The following is a 23951-nucleotide window of genomic DNA, read 5'->3' on the forward strand; positions in this document are numbered from 1 at the left end:
ATAAATATATGAAAATGTCAAATAGGTGCACCTCATAAAATAACTAAAGAAGATAACGAAAGAGTTAAAGTGTTAAAGTGTGTGGTTGGAGATTTCTCTCACAGTCCGAAGCAGCAGACAGAGAGGACACGCTGCCGGTAATAATGAAGCTCTGTCTAACAGTTTAAGTAGGATTGAGAAATCTCATGAAGAAATAAAATGGGTACTTTTTACAGTAAAAACTAAATTAGAAGGAGATGCTAAAATTACGTCTGGAAAAGATCCAGATAATGTAAAATGATCTGATCAGGCTGAGGAAATGTTTTGCTCTGCTCCAGAATACTTAATACACACAAGGACACCTTCGGGTTGTAAAAGCTGGTTGTTTGAAAAACCATAGTTTTTGAGTCTCAGCTGACTTGTATTTGCATTTATAAAATATTTTTATAAGACTTTCAGTCCTTTCTTATGGACACCTTCATCACAATGCTTTAATTTTATTGTGTTCTTTCTACTTAATTTGTGTGTTCTTTAAAACTTGTCAAACATAAACAATTTTTACCTTAAAGGAAATTAGATACACACACTGAAGATTTATTTTTTAGCTTTGTCAAATCTCTGAGAGAAAACACTTGCAACTTTCCTCAGACACATGCATAATCTTTGTAGGATAAATATTGACCCTATTTTCTTTTTCTTCTTTTCCCCTTTCCTCCGTCTCCGTCGGAGACACCCTCTCCTGAAGCTCACAGGCTGCATACCTGACCCGACTCAGTTCTTCCGCCTGGATAAAAGTCAGCAGAGACCCACTGATTATATATATATGTATATATATATATATATAAAATTTCTATCACCACCATGTTCCACGAACTGATACGGATGCCCATATCTACCAACACCACCCGATGTTCTACAAGATTCAAAAGAAGAAACAAAGACATCTGATATCCAACATTTACCACCAGAGTTCCTCTGCTTCTAGTTTCAAAGAGACTGAAACCAGATGTTTGATGGACGCGTAAACATCTGTTTTTGGATGGTAGGACACCATCCTCCACAACGCTCCTGATCATGCGTTTTGTTCAGAGGACAAGAAGATTAACTGGGACAAGAAACTGACTGTGAGCTCTGTAGTCCAGCTCCGAGGTGGCGTGGCTGCTGGACTTTGAGGGGCGAACAAAGAGGTGGGTGCTGAAGACAACCATCCGGTTCTACTGACCAGAGAGAGAACATCCACGTGGTGAAAAGGGTCATTGGCCATAAAAATCAAAAGGCGGTTTGCCGTCTGACTGATCCACGGCAGAGCTGACTCGGGGATGGAAGCAGTCATGTGACCAGTTAAAACAATGATGGTGAGATTGTTCTGATTTCTTACCACAAATAATTAATGATTTCATTCAAAATCTTTATTGAAGTTAAGCAGATCTACATCTTTTTATGGAAAGAAAGTGTTAAAGAGTAAACAGAAGAAGCTTCACGTCTAGACATTTCACACACAAAAGACTAGTTCACAGCTGGAACTAGAGACACCTTTACATACACAAATACACGCACGCTCACTGCAACGAAGTACTTGCTTGCTACTGACATCACATAACATGAAATGATGAGCTACTAACCCTGTTTTGTTTTGTTTTCATGATTTAGAAAGAACAGAACATGTTTAGTGAGCTGGTGGTGACAACCTTTCCTCAGTTATCCAACACTGATCGGCTCATTTATAAAGGAGAAAGAAAATGAGTAAAAAACGAGATGAAAATAATGTTTTATCTATTTGATCCCTTCAGACCATCCTAATTGTTACTCACTGACACATGAATTTATATTTTCTCCAGATTACCCGTCTAACTGTTGATCCAGGATCTGATAAGATGGTATCTCTCTCATTCCTACAGCTGAAGTAGTGAGAGTGAGTGAAACCTTCCTGCCAGAGGTGGAAATGCCAACATACTGATCCTTATGTGCATTTCTGTAAATACCGAACAGCAGTTTCCCTGCTTGGTTCTCTGTGGTGATGCAAACTGCAAGTCCCCTGATTTCCTGAGAACTTTAAGTGTGTGCGTGAATTGCACCAAAACTGTTCATGTGTCTCTGGGTCCTAATTATTTAAATTTTTATCTTTCACAAATGGCTTAAGTTAAGGTTTTAGTACTCTTGGTACTGTATCTATAATCTATATTAAACAAGGATTGAATCTGAAACAGTTTTAAAGATACAAACTGAATACATAATAGATTTATTTTTCAGTCGAGCAAACTAAGAATCTGAAATCTGTCTGAAAACAGATGAATCAATAAATAAATTGCTTAGAGGAAATTTCCTATGACCTAAAGAAAATGCTGATTTATAAATTAAATGACATTAAAGGAGCTCCTCTATTAACTGTCATCAGATGTAACTGTATGCAAATTACTTTTAGCAGAACAAAGAAAACCTTAAAAAACTAAAACAACAAATGTTGAGGCAGATAAAATTACTTGTAGGTCATTGTTAGCTCTGCATTAAAACAGGAAAATGCACTATAAAATGACCAGAGACACCAGAAGAAAATTAAAACCTGTTTCATATTGGTCTGATATCCATGGATATTTTAAACTGATTCTCTTATACAAATAATAATAATGAAAAAGGGATTTGTAAAAGACTAAAAGAGGAAAGCGCTGCTCGAGCAAATTTGGCTGATGATGGACACATCATTAAAAGAATTTTAATTGGGTTTACGTCCATATCATCTTGGAGTAGAAAGCATTAATAATAAAAATCTCCAAAACAATTAATGTTTTCCAAACAATTTCAAAATGAACTTTAAGGATCCTCATGAATGCAGGAAAATTGACCTGCTCTGATTTGGCCTTTCTGCGCAGAACAACTGACGTGACTTTGACAAAGTTTCTGACTCTGACCTGACGACAAACCACTGATGGACTGATATTGAATGAACTTTTCTTCCAACAGGTTCTTATCCAGGATTGTTTCCACAGAAGGCTGATTGCTGTTTTATAACACTGTTAATTCTGCTGCCATTAACAGTTACACACATTTATTGTCATGAAAAGAAGGTCTGATAATCTGTTTACAGGAGGAGGAGACGTCTACTCTACATCTCTTTTTGTAAAATATGTGTATGTGCATTTTAAAATCAAAAATGACTTTGACCCTCATGACATTTTGGGATAAACTTTTACAGGTGGAGTGAAAATTATCACCATGTACACATGTGCTTATGCTGATGAGGATTGTTCTTACAGGGGGATGCCGGAACAGGCAACTTCAGGATTCAAGCATACAAGAATTTTAATGTTTTGTGTACAATTTCACTCTTATCTAGGATAATGTGACATATTTACACAGATGGGATGTATATCAGTTTTTGATAAATTGACTATTCCTCCATACACCCCTGGTTCTGCAGGTATTGTGCGCGCTACTGATGGACAACCCTGCCTTTCTTATCATTCTTCCTTGTCATTTCTTCCCATGGTTTGCTAGGTTGTCACATGGGGTGGACCATGTGACAAAAGGGAGGTGATATTCTAAATAACATCTCTGATTCCTTTTGAACAGAAAGTTCTTTCACAGGTACACAGTGTGGGTAAGGAAGGCCTGCCACTCCAGCATCAGATCTGCTCCACTCCTTGGTTCCGGGAGACTGGATCTTGGTCCGGGAGACGAGAAGAAAGCACTGGCGTTTTGAAAGGTGGCTGGGTCCATTCCAGGTCCTGTTGGTCACTCATACAGCAGTGAAGGGCAGAATAATCCCTGAGGTCAGCCCCGTGCGAGATAGTCCATTCTCCACGCGACAACATGAAGTACACCCAGGCTGCCGTGAGGGGATGGTCGTGCGTCATCCTCTTCATCCTTATCACCTCCCTCCTCTGGTACCTGGACCCAACCGGTCCTCGCCCAACACAACGCACCCCAGCTTCGTCCCAACCCGCCAGACGACTGCAGGGGACAGAAGCACCCTCCTTCAAGAGACACCGCCGAGATGACCACATCCTCCAGCATCATGATCACACTGAAAATCTTTGGTGGCAAGTTGCCAATATGTCTGCTCATAAATTGACAAATGACAGTTGCTATGTTTGTGGACTGGTGCCGCATGCCACACCCACTCAATCAGTTTTTATTCCATATCCAGTCCCTTTGAACACCACTTTGTGGACTCTGATCATGGGTAATAGATTACACCCTAGGAACATTACTTGGCCACACCAGCGCCCTCCCCTCTCCTGGAGGAGGCCCGCTGAGTTTTCCAGCAACACAAACTCCACTTGTGTTTCATCCAGAACTGTCTTCCGCTTAAGGGATCGTACAAATCCATATTCTTCTCCACCTCTTTGTTTTCAGCGAAATGGGACAGATGCACTATTCTTTTTAGGACACACTCTAGATTGTCAGCGTATTATTCCTGTCTCATGTATATCCTCACCTTGCCCCAAACGCTCTGACTCGTTCACCTTAAATTCTTGTGATTATTCCCTGACTGGTCTCTTTCTACAGAGTGAGACTTAGGAGTTGTTGTGTTTAAACATTACGGCCTTTTCCTGACCCCTTTTATCACCCCCATCTGTTAAACGCGGTATCTTCTCTCCACAGATGAAAGGATTTATGATGGCTTTGCCCTGGTGGGGGGTTGGGGAACTGGTTTGGGCTGTGGAAGATCTATCAATCTCTTTGAAAAATTTAACCTCTTTATGTGTGATTAATATGTTGCATTTTAATCAAAGGGGTGGATTGTAATGGAAAATTTATTCATATCCCCTTATAGTTTGTAGGTTACACTTTGTATGTCTGTGTATTTAGATAAGAACTCCTTCTCACACCTTCCCCCCTCTCTCATCCCCTCAACAGATGTTGAGAGTTTAATGAGCTTCCTCCTTTGCACCCTTCACTCCGTAACATTTGTTAACAGCTATGTGAGAAATTTAAAACAATGACCTCCTACTGTGATGTTATCAGCTCATGCCTGGTATATTAACTAAGTTCACTTGTATCTCGCCAGACTCACGCAGACAAACTCCTTTGACTGTGGGACTCTCATTGCTGATCAGCTCTTAATAAATAATACTTTGTTCGATTCTCACTTAGTGTGTGATCTTTGATAACTAAAAATTCCACAACACTAGGGACAAGGTAAAGGTCACAAATAACAAATGTCCGGAGGCCGGAGATTTGTAAAAGGAATAACAATTTTATTCTGGCACAAAATAAATAAAACAATAACAGTAATATTTACAAAATTCCTCAGGATCTTTAAACCCAGCAAAATAAATATATATATATATATATATATATATATATATATATATATATATATATATACACAGTATATATATATAACCTAGTAAACAAAAGGTGTCCTTTTTCCAGGTGTAAAAATCTCTACAATAATCAGAAACAAAAGTCCTCCCGATAAAGTCGGGGAATATCTAGAAACCTACAACTAAGATAACAAACAAAAGGAACCAACCTAAATAACTCAAAAGTGCGTCTCCTAATGACGTCAATTTCAAAACAGGTTAACACAAATCAAAACTCCGCCACAACACAAGCGGTTAAACTAATTAACAGAGAGAGTCTTTTCACCAAAACCAAGAACATAATCTGAAAAGCTCAGCACAATCAAATCCATTATTAACTATGTTTTCACCAACCAAATTCTTCACTTATTCACAAACAACGCCACCCTGGCGCACTGGTGTCAAACAACCACACAGCCGCCCCGAGAGGTTGTTCATGCACAGCTTTTATAGCAAAGGAGGTCTTCCGGGTCGTCGTCGTTACTTTGTCCGGAGGCATAGCCGTCCAATCCGGACATCAGAGGGAGGGACGTGGCCTTGGAGCATTAGCCAATCCTCGCCTGGCGCTGGCACAGCAGATTTCCATCGCTCTCACAGGTGTACAGGCCTGGAGCCGTAACATTCACCTGATCTTAACCCCATAGAGAACCTGTGGTCCCTCATCAAATGTGAGATCTACAGGGAGGGAAAACAGTACACCTCTCTGAACAGTGTCTAGGAGGCTGTGGTTGCTGCTGCACGCAATGTTGATCGTGAACAGATCAAGACACTGACAGAATCTATATAAAATAAATAAGTGAAATGTTTATATATTTGGTTTTTGTTAAGCTGCCTAATAATTATGCACAGTAATAGTCACCTGCACACACAGATATCCTCCTAAGATACTAAAACTAAAAAAGCCCCACTCCAACTTCCAAAAATATTCAGCTTTGATATTTATGAGTCTTTTGTGTTCATTGCAAACATAGTTGTTATTCTATAATAAAATGAATCCTCAAAAATACAACTTGCCTAATAATTCTGCAAAACCTGTATACACTGGACAACTGTAGAGAGGAAACATAAAAGGGAGCATGCAGAAACTCACTGACGTTGCTGCTAAAGATGCATGTGCAGGTAAAGACTAGAAATCCTATAATTAATTCTGCATCAAGCTTAGTTAGGTTTTATTCAAAGTTGTGCAAATATTAATGTTTAGCCTCCATTAAACTGAAATTCTCCAATAAAAGATTCTCAAATAAATAAAATAATCTTTTCTTTTTGTTCCCTAATGCATTATAAGGAAGGGAGGGATGTTTCAAGAGAAAAAAAAGGTAATTTACTCAAAACTGTACAAATATTAATTTGATCCATAGTTTAATGTCTTCTTTTAAAATAAAACTTTAGTTGCATGTTTGCTTAGAAAGATAAAGTAACATGATTAAAGGGAGGATGGTGTTATGTCGAGATCAGCATGTCTGCTGAGATTATCATGCCATCGTGTGAACACACACAGCCAAGCAAGCAGACCTGCTGTTCTCCACATAACACCTGATCTCCAACATAACTCCACATAAAACCAGGAGACAACTTTCATCTTAACCACTTGTTCTTCAAGCTCTGGTTCATCCTTAAAACTGCTTCTAGCCATAACGTCCACTAGCCTGCAGCTATAGTGAAAGGAAGTTACTCTTCCATGAGGGAACTTGGTACAGTTCTGTTCCAAATAGAAAAAATAGAAAAAGACAGTAAAAACCTGAATATGGATACAGGTACCGTTACAGCCCTACTCATCGTTCACATTGAAGTGAAGGACCATAAAAAGATCAGATTCCAGTAAAAATGAGATTTGAGCATTAAGACGTGCAGTGTGAACGTAGCTTCAGATGATGTAGCAGCAAGACGCAGCCACATAGTCTCCATTTTAACCTCCATCAACAGTGCACACGTCCAACTATAAACCAGTTTTTAAATCCTGTTGTTTCACCAAGTAAAACCAGAGTCATGATAAAAAGTACACGACACACTTGTTCATGTATGTTACCGTTACGTTTGATGCAGAAAGAAATGGTAAAACAGGCTTTCTAAGGAACGTGCAGCAAGCAGGAACTCACAAGAACTACAAACTAGAGACGAGCTGATCGATACCAAGATATCGATTCTACCGATACCAGCTTTTTATGTTCTAGTATCGATTTTCATGTTAGAATATCGATATTTTACTGATTTGAGGTAAAAATGAAGTATATCATGAACTGGAATACAGTGGAAAGTAACTAGAATATCAGGATCTTCTCTAAGTTGGCAGGAACTACTTTTTCTTCCGCCCATATGTGAAATGGTCCAAGGTAGGGGTGCAGCAGCATCTCTCACTCAGGTCGTAGCATCACGTGTGGAGCTGAACAGCAACGGTGTGATGTATGATGTGTGTGGGAAGACATGGAGGTGTTGTAGCAGCATCACAAACCTCCTGAAACATCGAGACTCGACCAGAACACAGAATATAATTACATTATGATGAGGAAGAGGAGGAGATTAGCGGGACAGGCGCTGCAAGGTGAGACACGTCACTCTTGGAGTCCTTTGATGCTGCAGCAGGTACTAACCACTATTCAGAGGGAGGAACGTGGAGCTGTGGACCACTGATGCTACATGTTGGGAAAGTGGTTTTCATCTGTCTGCTGGGTTCAGGTTCAAACAACAGGAGTTCCCCTCGTTCTAAAGACTGTTGCTTCCTGTTCTGGTATGTGCAGCATTAAATACGGTTATGAAATAAGAAAATGCTGCAATAAAAATCTGTATGAGTTCAGCTTGGAGTGAAATGTGTCCTGAGATCAGCTCACATCAGATCTGGAACACCACACCTGCCGAATTAAAAGCCCTCCCAGATCTAAAACAATTTACTTGTAAAGTAAAACAATGGCTTAAATCCAATCAAGTCTGTGAACATTAGAGTCACTTTACTACAAGTCTTAATATTCTGTAATTTATGCATTGTATGTTTTAATTTTCAAGTTTGTGTCTAATTGTCTGTATTTTTCATTGATACTCTTTGTTTTGTCTCAGGGACTTGGTCTGCAAATTAGCTGTTAGCTAGATGGCCTGTGGACATGGCATCGGCTGCATTTGAAACTGTAACAATGTTTTCTTGTCCTGTCCCTTTTAAATAAATAAATACAAAAATCAGCTCAACAGGCCCAGATTCAGTCGGTAAGGAAGCTGCAGAGGCTGCTGTCTTTGATTCTCCAAGGTTTCTATAAAAATGCTCCTCTGCAGGAGCAGTCCACTTTATTGTTTAGATGAACATCCAGGAACTTATAAGAGTCCACTCTCTTAATGTTCCTTCTCTGGATGTTCACCGGTGAGGGGACAACAGACGGCATCTGTGGAAATCCACCATCTCCTTGGTCTTCCCTGCATTGATCAGAAGGTGGTTTGTTAGATATTTTTCTGGTTTTGACAGTAAAATATAAAAAGTTTTCAGATTTGGAATACATTAGATCAAAATGAAAACATAAATCTAAATTCACACAGGTGAGATTGTGCTGAAAAGAATGATACCAAACCATCCAGGATGAAGCCATTTATACTTTGGCTGAGCTCATAAGTTCAGCTCCATGGATATTCTGTTTCTTGCATGTAAATAAGAACATGCAGCAACCATGAAGTGCTGTTCAAGCATTGTGTGGCTTTCAGCACGGTGTGATCATATTATGAATTTATTCATAATATTGTCTTGGGTTTCAGAGAGATTACAGTAAACACAAGAGCAGTTTATGAAGATTTTAGACGTGAAAGAAACCTTTGAAGAGTCACTGGCCACAGTTACATGATGTTTTAAATTCAGAATAATTTTTCAGGGTTAAATCATTCTGATTTAAGTTTCTTCTTTATGGAAAGAGTAATTTTGAATTGAGGTTTACATGTAAAACACATTTAATCTCTTTTATTTAATTCTACTTTAGATCTGGGGTTGGGAAGGATTCTGATTGGACGAGGTGGACGTGATGTATTTACGTCTACAGGAAGTAAACAAACTCCACTTCCTGCTTCTTTTCCTTCCGTCTACAACATGGAAGACACATAATAAGAAGCATTTTCACTCTGATGGTGATTCTAGTTGTGAAGCAGCAGCTCGATGGAGATGGAGAGCAGAAGCTGCTTCACCTCTGATCCACACACACAGAGACACACTCACCTGGAGGAGAAACTTCCAGATTGATGATGGCAATGGACTTGAACTCTGCAATCCTGCTGCCTCTTCTTCTCTGGAAGACTCTACATTCATATGTTCCTGTATCATAAGTCATCAGATTCTTCAGAATCAGAGACACGTCTCCATCCGTCATCTGTCTGTCCTGAAGATCCACCCGGTTGTAGAAAGATGGATGCTGGGGGCCTAGAAAAAGACGGCCATCTTCGTAGAAAAGAACATATTCTGGCTCCTGATCAGGTCTGATCCACCTCACAGCTGTGATGTCTCCATCATGTCCAGCTCTACATGGCAGAGAGACATCCTGTCCAGGTTCAGCTGTGATGTTTCTCTGTCCTGCAGGAGAGGAAACAACACAGATCAGAGAGGAACTCCCTTATACTTACTTATATATATATATATATATATTTTTTTTTTAAGGGTTAAAGACGTGTCTACCGCAACAGATAGCTGAGGTAAATTTAAAAATGAGACTGAACGATATGACATACATGCTCACACAAGATTAAAATGAGAGATTTTATTTGTCCCGACGTTAGTCAGATGGAACCAACTCGGTTGGTGTTCGCGTTCATTAAAGTGTCCTATGATGTTTAAACTTAGGAATTTCAGAGATTTACGTGATTCAAACGTTATTTAGCTGCAATTCATCACATTAATGAATTTAATTAATTTAATAGTGATTAATAGTAATTAATTCAATATAATAATAGGTTTAATGTATAAATTTACTCTAATAAATTTAATATAATTATCAATTAGTACAATTACAACATTCTATAATATATTCTAATATATCATTACATAACTTTATATGAATTTATTTAATCAATATTTGTCATTATTAAATTACTTTAGTGATTTATTTAACATAGTTAATAATAATATGATTAACATTAGCTTTTAGTTTTCTGTCCCATGTTGCTGCTGGAAGACCAGATTTCCATCAGACACACACAGACATTTAATGTTTAATGTTTTAAACTGTGACTATTAATGATTTTATTTCTTCAGGGACCGTTTCATTAAGTTAAGGGCAGAGAACGAGGGACTCTTTAATGGAGGCTCGTTTCCAGCCAGTGTTGGTTGGAAGGAAGTCAGCAAGTTTCCTCTGTGTGATGGGTAAACGTTGACATTAGTTATCATGTACAGATCCTCCAGTAACAAGCTAAACAGAACATTAAGCAGAACCTTACGGCACGGTTCTTCAGCTTCGTGTGTAAATGAAGGAAAGTACGACTTAAAGAAAACATATAAAGTATGTAGATCATTATGTAGCACATCGTTTGCCTTTTCTTTCTGCCTAATAAAGACACACATATGGTTACTTCTGCTAGTATGATTGATGTCTTCCTGCCTCAGGATTGCAAGTACCAGAGACTGGAGACGGTGTGGCAGGGAAAGCTACTGCTGTAAGGCGGCCCTGGTTTGTCCTCATGGACGAGGTGTTGGGACAGAGGCCGTCCAGCAACCCCCCCTGTCCTGATCACCTTAGTTAAGGAGGACAGAGCAGGGCCTAGTTCAGCAGTGGGTAGCCAGTAGGTGGAGGAAGTCAGGGAGGAACCAGAGGCAGAAGGAAGAGGAGAGCTTCTGATGAACTTGTGGACCTCATAAGAGAAGACATAAGACTGCAGATGGAGGCAGAGGAGAGGATGGACAGACTGTTTCCCTCCAGGAAAAAAATGTAAATAAATAAATGATTTGATTGAATGATGATGATTTAAGCCTAAATATTGTCTGTGTCTGCTTAGAAGGAGAATGATGGAGTAGAAATAATCAAGAACAGACTTGATGAAACGTGATCAAGTCTCAGCTTCAACAAGTCGTTTCGAGTCTTTCAGCCCTCAAGATGCTCAATAATCTGTAAGTCTTTCAGAGTTTCCACTGAACGTTATGTCCTCCACAGTCTAGTTGTACTTGCTGAGCAGTATTTCCTGAACTTCATCATGTTATCTACCCTCATAGAATGTTCTATTCTATTCTATTCTACTCTATTCTATTCTATTCTACAGTCATTTAGCAGACGTTTTTGTCCAAAGCGACTTATATTTGAGAGTAAGAACAACACAAGCAAGAATTCAAAGAAGATGGATGTCATAATTAAGTGATAGTCAGACTGCTTTGAGTCTAGTTGGACCAGGTGCTGTCATGTAGTTCTAGAGGCAGTTATTTTTTTTTTTTTTGCTTTTTGTTTTTTTTTCTTTTTAGTCCTTTGTTTAAATACCAGATAATGATTTCATCCCACAGTATCATCTTATACTCTTCTGAGTAGAAGAGTTAAGCTAAATGTAGAAATGCTCCTTAAACAACTGAGTCTTTAGCTTGCTTTTAAAAGTGGATAAGGACTCTGTGGATCGGACGGAGTTTGGTAGATGGTTCCACCACCGGGGAACAACAGAGGAGAAGAGTCTAGCTACTGATGTGGTGCCACCTTGTGGTGGGAGCACTAGACGTCTTTCACTGGTAGAGCGTAACTGTGGAGAGGGAATGTAGCTCTGGATTAAGGAGTGGAGGTAGACCGGAGCCGTTTGGGTTATTGTTTTGTAAGCCAGAAGCAGAGCTTTGAATTTGATGCGCTGCAACTGGAAGCCAGTGGAGAGCGATTAGCAGCGGAGTGACATGAGCTCTTTTGGGCTGGTTGAAGACCAGACGTGCTGCTGCGTTCTGGATCATCTGCAGAGGTTTAACTGAGCATGCAGGCAGGCCAGCCAGTAAGGAGTTGCAGTAGTCAATCCATGAAATGACCAGAGCCTGGACCAGGAGCTGGGTCGTGTGTTCAGTCAGGTAGGGTCTGATCCTCCTGATGTTGTAGAGAGCAAATCGGCAAGACCAGGAAACCGAGGCAACATGGTCCTTAAAGGTCCGCTGGTTGTCTACCATGACACCAAGATTCCTGGTAGAAGATGTAGGCACAAGTGTGATTGAGTCAAGCTGCACACTTATCTGTGGTGGTAAAGAAGGACTGGCTGGAAAGACAATAAGCTCAGTCTTGGACAGATTTAGCTGAAGGTGGCGATCCTTCATCCATGCGGAGATATCAGCAACATGCTGATATTCGCATTGAGACGGTTGTGTCATCAGGTGGGAAAGAAAGGAAAAGCTGAATGTCATCTGACAGGAGACCAGTTTTAGTAGAGTGACCCTGCCTATATCCAGACTGATATGGATCAAACAGGTTGTTGTCTTGGAGGAACTGTGAGACCTGACTGAAGATGGCACGCTCTAGTAATTTAGACATGAATGGAAGCAATGAGACCGGCCGGTAGTTTTCAACCTGGGCTGGGTTGAGTGTGGGTTTCTTCAGCAGTGGGGTAACCCGAGCTTGCTTGAAGGCAGAAGGAAAGACCGGATTTAAGAGAGGAGGTGATAATATGAGTTACTGCAGTTTTGACTGTAGGTAAAATGCTCTGCAGGATGTCAGAGGAAACAGGATCAAGAGGACAGGTTGTGGGTTTTGAGTTGACTAGAAGTTTAGAGACTTGGTCCTCATTTAGAGAGCAGAAAGAGCAGAGTGAGGCACCAGTAGCTGGTTTGGTAAGGCTGAGTTGGTCAGGCTCAGTGAATTGGTTACTGATGGTAGCGACCTTTTCAGTGAAGTAGGAAGCAAACATTTCTGCAGTCAATGTAATCAACAAGATCTGTTTTATGCTTGGACTCCTGGTGCTACGGATGCTGCCAGCCCTGTCTGTCTCACCCTCTCCAGCTCCAGCTGCACTCTGTGACATCACGCCCAACCGGCTCCACGCCACACTCTGCCTGCCTGCCTGTTCTATCTGTCAGCCGAGACCCACAGCGGTCATCAGATCTTGAACTTGGATTACGCACTGTTTCCTGACTCAACTCAAAACCTTTATTAAGCTCTCTTTTCCGTTTCATGTAATCTCTGCATTCTGGTTGGTCTGTGTCTGCGCCATGGAGTCCAAATCCATCTCTGTTTGAATCATCGGAAAAATTTGATTGACATGAGAAAGAAAGACAGAGAATTTAACCAGGAAGTGGTCTGAGAGATGCAGCGGGGTGACGGACAGGTCGGCTGTGGAGCAGTTTCTGGTCAGCACCAAGTCAAGAGTATTACCAGCTTTGTGTGTTGGAGGAGTCTGAACCAGTTTGAGATTGAAAGAGTAGATGAGAGCCAGAAAGTCAGTCGCTGTGGTTTGTCAATGTGAATGTTCATGTCTCCCATGACAATTAGTGGTGTGCCCTCATCAGGAATGTTAGAGAGAATCATGTCCATTTCAGAGACAAACTCATCTATACTGCCACCCGGAGGGCAGTAATGACCAGAATGTATGCAGTGATGGGTGTAGAGACCTTTACTGGTGATACTCAAGTGATGAGCAGTTAGCCATAGGACGGAGAGGTAAAGTTCCACTTTGTAGAAATAAGAATGCCCGTTCCACCTCCTCGTCCAGCTGAGCGAGGTGTTTGGATAAATTCTGCGTTGACAGAAAGGGCAGCTGGTGTAGCTGTGTTTTCTGGACGGATCCAGGTTTCAGTCAGGGCTAGGACCTGAATGTCTGAGACATTTATTAATGAACTGATAAATTCTGTTTTGTTTACTGTGGACTGACAGTTCCAGAGACCAAAGGTAACAGAGGACGTGGCTGACGTGCATGCCATTAGAAAGGACAGGTTTTGCGGATTGCGGTGTCTATGGGTGACATGTCTTGGTCTGTACCATGTCTGACAGGGATGGGTTTGAAGCACATTGTACGTTGATTTAGTAATGAGGAGGTTTAAGTTCATGCCTTTACTCGGTGGACTCACGCAGGCAGACTCGCAGGTCTTTAACCTACGTGGTCTTAACCCGATGTGGGCTGACACAGTGGCTGACGACTCACTGAAGAGAGAAGGTGCTAAAGACAGAGCCCCGCACTAGCAATGTAAACAATAACCTGAAACCAAGACAGAAACTCAAGCTGTAACTTCACCTATACAGGTGGACAAAATTGTTGGTACCCTTCAGTTAATGAAAGAAAAACTCACAATGGTCACAGAAATTACTTGAATTTGACAAAAGTAATAATAAATAAAAATTCTATGAAATTTAACCAATGAAAGTCAGACATTGCTTTTCAACCATGCTTCAACAGAATTATTAAAAAAAAAAAAAAAACTCATGAAACAGGCCTGGAGAAAAATGATGTTACCCTTAACCCTGATATTTTTTTTGTACAACCTTTTCAGGCAATCACTGCAATCAAACAATTCCTGTAACTGTCAATGAGACTTCTGCACCTCTCAGCAGGTATTTTGGCCACTCCTCATAAGCAAACTGCTCCAGTTGTCTCAGGTTTGAAGGGAGCCTTTTCCAGAAACCATGTTTCCGCTCAGTCTAAAGATGCTCAATAGGATTTAGGTCAGGGATCATAGAAGGCCGTTTTAGAATAATCCAATGTTTTCCTCTTAGCAACTGAGACCGAGCTTTCTGACACTGGCAGCACATTTCTCTCTAGAATCCCTTGATAGACTTGAGATTTCATTTTACCTGCACAGATTCAAGACACCCTGTACCAGATGCAGCAAAGCAGCCCAGAACATAACAGATCCTCCTCCATGTTCTGATCCACAGACAGAGACAAACTCACCTGGCGGAGGAGAAACTTCCAGCTGGATGATGGATTCAGCAAGCATAGTGTGTGTTCCTGTCTGTCGGATTTTACATTTATATTTTCCTGTATCTTTAATCCTCAGATTCTTCAGAATCAGAGACACGTCTCCATCCTTCATCTGTCTCTCCCGAAGATCTGCCCGGTTCTGGTAAGATGGATGCTGGTAGTGTGGAACGGGACGTCTATCTTTGTAGAAAATAACATATTCTGACCCCAGATCAGGTCTGGACCACTCCACAGCATCAATGTCTCCATCCTGTTCAGCTCTACATGGCAGAGAGACGTCATGTCCAGGTTGAGCTCTGATGACTGCGTCTCCTGCAGGAGAGGAAACAACACAGATCAGAAAGACTAAAGACTAAAGAGATCACAGAGAAATTCATACATATATACACACACACACACACACACACGCACGCACGCACGCACGCACGCACGCACGCACGCACGCACGCACACACACACACACACACACACACACACACACACACACACACACACACACACACACACACACACACACACACACACACACACATACATACATACATACATACATACACACATACATACATACATACATATATATATATATATATATATACACACACATATATATATATATATATATATAGAGTTAATATTTTCCTTTTCATATGGTGACACGGTCCATTTACAAGTCTACAAAGATGAACTGAGGTTGAGAAGGTGTGGTACTACATATTAACATACTGCTTTCCATATGAAAATGGAACGTAGACGATAACATCACAGGAATGACAAAGTTTAACAAATAAAAATAAATATGAGGAGCTACCAGCAGAAACCAGTACCAGTAGTTAACAGCAGAGACCAGTACCAGTAGTTACCAGCAGCCACCAGGCCCAGGAGCTACCAGCAGAAACCAGTCCCAGTAGTTACCAGCAGAAACCAGTCCCAGGAGTTACCAGCAGAAACCAGTCCCAGGAGTTAACAGCAGAAACCAGTCCCAGGAGTTAACAGCAGCCACCAGGCCCAGGAAGCAGCAACAGAAACCAGTCCCATTAGTTACGAGCAGCCACCAGGCCCAGGAGCACCAGCAGCCACCAGGCCCAGGAGCACCAGCAGAAACCAGTCCCAGGAGTTAACAGCAGCCACCAGGCCCAGGAAGCAGCAACAGAAACCAGTCCCATTAGTTACGAGCAGCCACCAGGCCCAGGAGCACCAGCAGCCACCAGGCCCAGGAGCACCAGCAGAAACCAGTCCCAGGAGTTAACAGCAGCCACCAGGCCCAGGAAGCAGCAACAGAAACCAGTCCCATTAGTTACGAGCAGCCACCAGGCCCAGGAGCACCAGCAGCCACCAGGCCCAGGAGCACCAGCAGAAACCAGTCCCAGGAGTTAACAGCAGCCACCAGGCCCAGGAAGCAGCAACAGAAACCAGTCCCATTAGTTACGAGCAGCCACCAGGCCCAGGAGCACCAGCAGCCACCAGGCCCAGGAGCACCAGCAGAAACCAGTCCCAGGAGTTAACAGCAGCCACCAGGCCCAGGAAGCAGCAACAGAAACCAGTCCCATTAGTTACGAGCAGCCACCAGGCCCAGGAGCACCAGCAGCCACCAGGCCCAGGAGCACCAGCAGAAACCAGTCCCAGGAGTTAACAGCAGCCACCAGGCCCAGGAAGCAGCAACAGAAACCAGTCCCATTAGTTACGAGCAGCCACTAGGCCCAGGAGCTACCAGCAGCCACCACTCCCAGTAATTGCCAGCAGAAACCAGTCCCATTAGTTACTAGCAGAAACCTGTCCCAGGAGTTGCCAGCATTAGCGTGAATGCCATCAATGTTCATCCAAGAAACCAATGAACAGGAAATTATTAATATTGTAGATAAATTCAAGAATAAATCAAATCAGCTGATTGGAACGGTCACATTCATCTTGATTAAATATATTGTTAAATCTGTTGTTAAAGCCTTTCACTTACATCTGCAATCTGTCACTGGGAAATTCCCAGAAAAAAGTTACTCCCTCATATAAAACTGCTGGTAAACATTTCCTATTGAACTAGAGACCCGCATCCTTGTTACCTCAATTCTCCAAAGGCTGCGGTGCTAACCACCACACCACCATGATGCCCCTCTCCAAAATGATGGAACAAATATTTTCCATGCGACTAGATGAGTTCATTGATAAGTACTGTTCCCTGTGTGAACAACAATATGGTTTTAAAACAAATCTGAACACTTCACTGGCTTTAATTAAGTTTATTGAACAGATAACAGATGCAACTGATGGAAGAGAAAACAGACTTGGTGTACTTTTGGATTTGCAGAAGGCGTTTGATACAGTCGATCATAATTTACTTCTTGATAAATTACATGGGTCTGGAATCAGAGGAGTTGCACTTGAATGATTACAGAGTAGTTTAGTGAATCGATATCAGTTTGTACATGTAAATAATATGGATTCTGAGTTACTACAGGTATCATATTGGGTGCCACGGGGCTCTGTACTAGACCCTTTGCTCTTTATACTGTTTACTAATGACTGGTATCTTGTTTCCAGTTGTTGAACTGGATTTTATTAACTGATGATACAACTTTCTTTTACAGCGGAGACGACTTAAAAAAGTGGAAAATGGGTTTGAGTTAGTTAACCAGTGGTTTGTTGTCAGCACATGATCTGTTCACTTTGGAAAAACTAAATGCATTATATTTGCAAAACGTACCAAATAGTTACCAAAAAAAAAATTAAATAAATGATGAAATTGACATAGTTACAGAAATGAAGTTGGTAGGGGTCATTGTAGACCAGAATCTAAACTGGAAAACACATATAAATTATGTCAAAACCAAGATGCTGTACAAAGTAAAGGACCATCTGTGTCAGAAATCACATTTTATTTTATATAACTCATTGATTGTTTCATATATCACTTATTGTTTAGGGATTTGGGGAAACACTTCTCTCACACACGAGATTCTGGTTACTTACTACAGAAGAAGGCCATAATGTATAAAAAAAGAATTGTGAACCAACAAATCCACTTTTATTCACTTACACACACTGAGATTTGGAGATCTAACACATTTCTAAACAAATAAAGTTAATAATAATCAGCTGTCGTTCTATATGAGGCTGTTTAAAAAGAGGGAGAAATGTTCTGAATCAAACCAACGTACGGACAAATATTAAGATTCATATTATATCTGCCCCTGTTGTCAGACGGAGGGAAAGCTGTTCTGATGACTTAAACATGAGTTCTGCTTTAGAATCATTTAAAAGAAAGTACATAAATGATGTAATAATGAAGAATCATGATAATAAAATGATAAAGATCTTGTTGTGGGTAATATTTTTAAAATATGCTCTTACTCTTTAAGATGTGATGTTGTAGATCTGTTCTTTGTTTCGGTAATGTGTAGGCGTTTTATAAGCTATAGCTTCTGTCTGCAACCTTTTGGTTTGTTCATCTTCTTTCACTTTTTTTTTATTATTTTTCATTTACTTTCACTATACCAAATAAATAAATCTGATATATATATATATATAAATAAATAAATAATCAGAAGAGTGCAGTATCTGGCACGCTTCTGGACAGAGATGTCTGAGGTTTGTCCTGGGATCTGCTCACTCTTCCAGTTTGGGGGTTACTGCCCAGAGTGCTCCGATGACCACGGGTACCACTGTTGCCTTGATATTTCTCCAGTTTCTCATGCTCCACTTTCCCTATGTTGCAATCGCATTGCAATTGCGATGTCAACTATATATTTGTTAACTCTTCCATCTCCAGGTCGGATCCTCTACCAGAGTCCTGGGAGCTTGAGGTCCTACGCAGCATCTTAGCTACCTGATCAGTTTGAAGCTTTCATGGCAAAATGATCCCTGTTTTCCAATAGTAAAGAATCCCTAAAAAACATTCCTAGATCCAGGCGGTGATCCAGATTGCAGAAAAAAACAATCCGTTGTTCTTTGTTCCATTTCTGATATTTCTGAAATTTTAATAAAACTCCATCCATAACTTTCTGACAGACAAACGTACGCAGCTGAAAAGATGGAGGTGATGGTTCAGGATTCTGCCTCCATGCAGTCGCTTCTCAGAAGCTTCAGGAGATTTTCCCACCCTGCACTTTACTGTGTTCATAGGTTAATGGTAGAAGCAACATTCACACTTTCTCCATCCATGTTAGTAACGAAACAGAGAAGGTGTGTTTAGTGGATTTAAAATCTAACATGTAAAACAGAAGAGTTAATAAAAGTTAGGAAGGGGTGGTATACAGCCACGGAGCAGCTCTTCAAGGCTCCAAACATCTTTATTAAAGTTCAGCTTACCCTGAGAGGCAGACAGATGGTTGCTCCAGAGAAACAGAGTCCAGAAGAGAAACAACATTTCCTGCATTGATGATGAGACTGTAATCTACAGGACACACCAGGAATATTTACATAAACCTGCTGCTGCTGGAAAACCCAGAACCTGCAGCGTTTCTCCGTCTCTGACTGCTTCTACACACATCTGTCCGTTAAAGGGGATTTATACGTCCGTAGAGGCTCGACGCGCACCTCTTCCACACCTGACGTGCTCCACTGCTGCTCAGACGGCAGAGCCTTCGTACTCAGAGCTGCGACATCCGTGGACTTCGCTGTAAGAGCGGTCACGTGGGTCATGAAGCCTCCAAAGGTTCCAACAACCCCGCTGATAGACTCTAGTACAGGGGTAGCCAACGTTGGTCCTGGAGGGCACCAATCCAGCAGGTTTTCCAGATTTCCGTGCTCCAACACACCTGACTTAAACTAACGAGTCATTGTGAAGATCCTTATAGGCTGTTGGATCTATTTAATTTGAGTCAGGTGTGCTGGAGCAGGGAAACATGGAAAACCTGCCGGATTGGTGCCCTCGAGGACCGACGTTGGCTACCCCTGCTCTAGTACGAAACAGACAGCAGCGATCAGATTACTGAGGGCGAAAACTAAATAAACACACACGTTTGTTAGTGAATGCATTATTAAGTTAATGTTTATTTAAGTCATGTTTAAGTCATGTTTGACACTAGATTAAATAAGTTTAACCAACAAAGTAATTTCTTACATTTTTGGAGGGAAATATTCATCTCAACCACCGAGCATTTATTAAAGATCAGACATGATCCTCATTAGCCTCCATATTTCTTACTGATAACCACCCATACAATTTACTTTCATAAGGTTAAATGACAGGTTGATACTTTCATCTATTAAAGCCAGCCGTGTGGTAGCATTAATGTCCCAGCATATGGACATAAAGACAAAGACACAATGAAAACAACACTGAAGATCCCCTTCAGACAGGACTGTGTCTCTCAGCTGCATTTCGTTTGTTTCTATTTAAAAGTCCAAATCTGCACCGTTTCTCTTAAGCTGGATTTTTTTTAACATGATGCTTAGTTTATGTTCTTCCCTACTTGTCTTGTTTTTATTTTTAATCATGCTTCATATATTCTTATGTTTTTAATGTCTCTGCGAAGCCCTTTGAATCACCATGTTGTTGAATTGTGCTGCACAAATAAAGTTAGTTTGCTTTGAACGTAAAAGGGAAAGTTTCACTGAGTAACTACCTGGTTTAACTAAAAACTTACTTGACCTACCTGGTGGGACTGGAACCAACAGGACAAGAAAACAAGGGAAACCTTTCAAACAACAAACTTTTTAATGACATGAGACAACAGGGCAATAGAATAAAGTAAATAAATCAGTTTCAGTTTGCATAATGAAAATATAGAAATAAACGTTGTGGAAGGAAAAATGACAAACTGATGGATGTCCGTGTTCCTGTTTGCTGCTCCTGAATATATATATATATATATTTTAAATGACAGTAATGACTAAATTAGCTACAGAACATAAATGTAGAGCAGCTGTAACATGAGCCAATGTCAATGAGTGTTACCAAATAAGTCAACAAATATGTGTTAAAAAAATAATGCATGAGTAAAGAGGGAAGATAAAACAGTGATAGAGATAGAGATGCACAGGGAATCGATAAAATATAAGTTAATTAGGAATTAAATTTAGGTGGTTATTAGTCAGTTATTGGTGGAACATGGAAAGCAAAAGGGGACAAAGCAGTTTTAATAAATATTTACACAGTTTAAATAAAATTTAATGGAGAAAAGTCAGTAGGCTCTGGATTATTACCCAACAGGTCATCTGCTCTGTGATTTTCTATTATATGTAATGGTTATATAGAACATTTTACAGACAAGAAAACAGTCAGTCATGGTGAACTGTGCAGCATTTAGATGCTCCAACCGGTTCCCAATGTATGGATTTCTGAGGGACCCACAACGGAGGAAGAGGCGGCTTGTAACGGTCGACAGGAAGGATTTTAATGTAGCTGCACGAATAAATAACAATAAGAAACTGTGTGAGGTACGTTATGTCTACAGAGGTGACAGAGCAATTACTTGTTAACAGTTCCAAGCGCTTCATATCAAATCAATAAGCCTCTTAACAGGAACACTTTGATGAAAACATTTCATTTGCACACGGAGAGGTGGAGTAAAGCTGAGACCCGATGCCGTTCCAGCCATCTTCCAGCATCGTCCAGCACCAAGGAGGAGGAAAAGCCCAGCCAGGAGGACGCGTCTTACAGGGGTTTACCACCTACCTGATGATCGTTCATACTGTAAACCTCATTCTGGTCTGATAAAACAAATGAACACATGTTGTAATCAGAGGCCTTAATAACGTCATTAGTGATGTAGCAGACTCAAAGCTGACCAAGGTAAATATTTACAACTCATGACAGTAATAATAATACTGTTTGTGGAAAATGACACAAATTTCTTAAATAATCATCAAAACAAAGTTATAACAGATTGGATAATACTTTTAAAACAACAAAGAGTCCATTTTAAGTATTTCCACTAAACAAAAAGAGAACAAACATTTAAATGAACAGTTACAGCTAAAGGGGAGAACAGTGGTTGCTCGGTTACGCTACCATGTTGTGATGTTGCCAACCACACATTATATAGCTAACAGGTGAAAAGATTTGAAGATCATCAGTAAAACAGAGAAAATGACATAAAAATGGATATGCTATAGTAACACCTCTGCCTACCAGTCAGTGTCATGTCAGATATGGTAGTCTTTAAAATGGACTCATGGTGTTGTTAGTAATTAAGAATCAGTAACCAAAGCCTAGTAGAGAATTCCTGAAAAGCATTACAAACTCCCAACCTTTCCCTGCTACTACGCATTAAAATCCCAGTACATGAAAAAACTCTTCACCTTAAAATACAACACAGACCCCAAAATGTCGTCTCTGATCACCGGACTAAACATAACCAGCAATATGAGAACAAGGCGATAAAACGTTTCCACTAACCGAAGTCATCCTGAACATCAAATTCTATGATTCTATTCTATGAATATATGAAGATAAGTACACTGAAATAAATAATATAAGAACATGACCACACTTATTCAAACTAAACCAAAAAGCTGGGAGGCCATGGGGTAAAAGGACAATATCTATAACATACAAAGGCCAAATACACTTAAACACAAACTTATCACATTGAACAGACAAATTATTTTAATGTAGGACGTCTGACAGAATGTACATGCATTTCCGTGACTTATAAGACTGATTTGCATCGACTTCCCTCTGACATCGAATGAAACTCATTGACGATGATCGCAGTCTGATCCGATGTTTGAAACTATTGAACGTCTACAGTATCCCGGAAGTGCGCCGCCATTTTTTGTTCACGGGAGTCGATGAGAGTGTCGCAACTTTAAGTAATATTTAAGGCTATGGCAGACGTTACACCAAGGTACTCCCTTGTGATTGGTCAGTTTGGGATCACGTGTTGCCAGATATCTGGATCTTATCGCTGAATTTGTGTGGTAACCACCGTTTTTAACAACATTAACCAGTGGGTCAAGTTGATGAGAAGCTGATCAAATTATTTCTTTGTTTTCGTCCACAAGCTACTAAAGACACTAAACCGTACTGGATGCCATTGCTGTTTTAAAACAGAAAATACCTACCGAACTGAACTATCAAAAGAACTCCAACCTGGTGAGTTTACCAGCCAATACCACCCCTGCTACCACCTTCAGGTTATGAGAAGAAACTGAAACACAACACCAAAACTACGTGTACCCTCCACGCTCGAGTGCGAGAGCAAACTCACCAGCATCAGCTACGCCGTAAACGACCGGACACAGACAGAGTATAAATCCACCTTTACTCAGCACAGCCTCCTGCAGTTACGTCAACCAGAGATGTCGTGAACGGCTGGAATTCAGCTGTTTACAAACTCTGTGTTTTACGATACGGGTGATGTATGAAGAAGACATGAAGACATGTCCATTGTGAAGTGTCACGATCATGGGCTGTGTGTGGGTCATGTTCGTTTTCTAGTTATGGTTTTGGGTTATAGTTCTGGTTTTTGTCATTAGTTTCTGCTTTACGATCATGGTTTGGGTTTTTGGTTTTGTCATGTTAACTTGGTTTTTCCTTGTGTGCTCTGTGGTTTCTGTTTCTGCCTCGTTAGAACACCTGGTCTAATTATTCATCCACTTCACCTGTTTCTCATTACTCCCTCCATGTATTTATGTCCTTGGTTTTCAGTCACTCCTTGTCAGATCCTCGTACGTCCTACTATGTGGTCATTATGCGGTACATGTAGGTAGTTTATCCCTGTCGTGTTTGGTTCCCTGTCCTGACTTTTGAGAGAATAAACCCTGTTACTTCTGCCTCCTGCCCTGTCCTCACCTCCACCGCAGTCCGTGACAGTGAAGACATGAAGTCCTTGAGCGGAATCATTTCCAATCATTAAACGCTGCTTTGGTAAAGTTAGAGAAATGTAAGGTGTGTCCCATTTCAGGAACTGC

The 23951-nt window shown here is 40.7% G+C and overlaps 2 protein-coding genes across 5 annotated transcripts in view; one reads left to right on the forward strand and one right to left on the reverse strand.

The window, feature by feature from the left end:
• Window positions 1-19681, reverse strand: part of LOC121640416 (muscle M-line assembly protein unc-89-like) — a 442453-nt gene extending 422772 nt beyond the window's left edge. For 2 of the 4 annotated variants that reach the window (XM_041986135.1, XM_041986137.1), the window contains exons 1-3: window positions 19401-19681; window positions 15069-15410; window positions 9466-9816 (exon numbers count right to left, since the gene is read on the reverse strand). In XM_041986135.1, the coding sequence (XP_041842069.1) occupies window positions 9466-9816; window positions 15069-15410; window positions 19401-19467 (760 nt within the window). In that variant the 5' untranslated portion in view covers window positions 19468-19681. The remainder of the gene's footprint in view (window positions 1-9465; window positions 9817-15068; window positions 15411-19400) is intronic. The other 2 variants (XM_041986138.1, XM_041986134.1) reach the window with 2 other exon arrangements.
• The window catches only part of LOC121640417, a 1195287-nt gene that overhangs the window by 870303 nt on the left and 301033 nt on the right, over window positions 1-23951 (forward strand). The gene's annotated exons all lie outside the window — the stretch shown is intronic.

This window comes from Melanotaenia boesemani, chromosome 5 (assembly GCF_017639745.1).
Source record: "Melanotaenia boesemani isolate fMelBoe1 chromosome 5, fMelBoe1.pri, whole genome shotgun sequence".
Taxonomy (NCBI): domain Eukaryota; kingdom Metazoa; phylum Chordata; class Actinopteri; order Atheriniformes; family Melanotaeniidae; genus Melanotaenia; species Melanotaenia boesemani.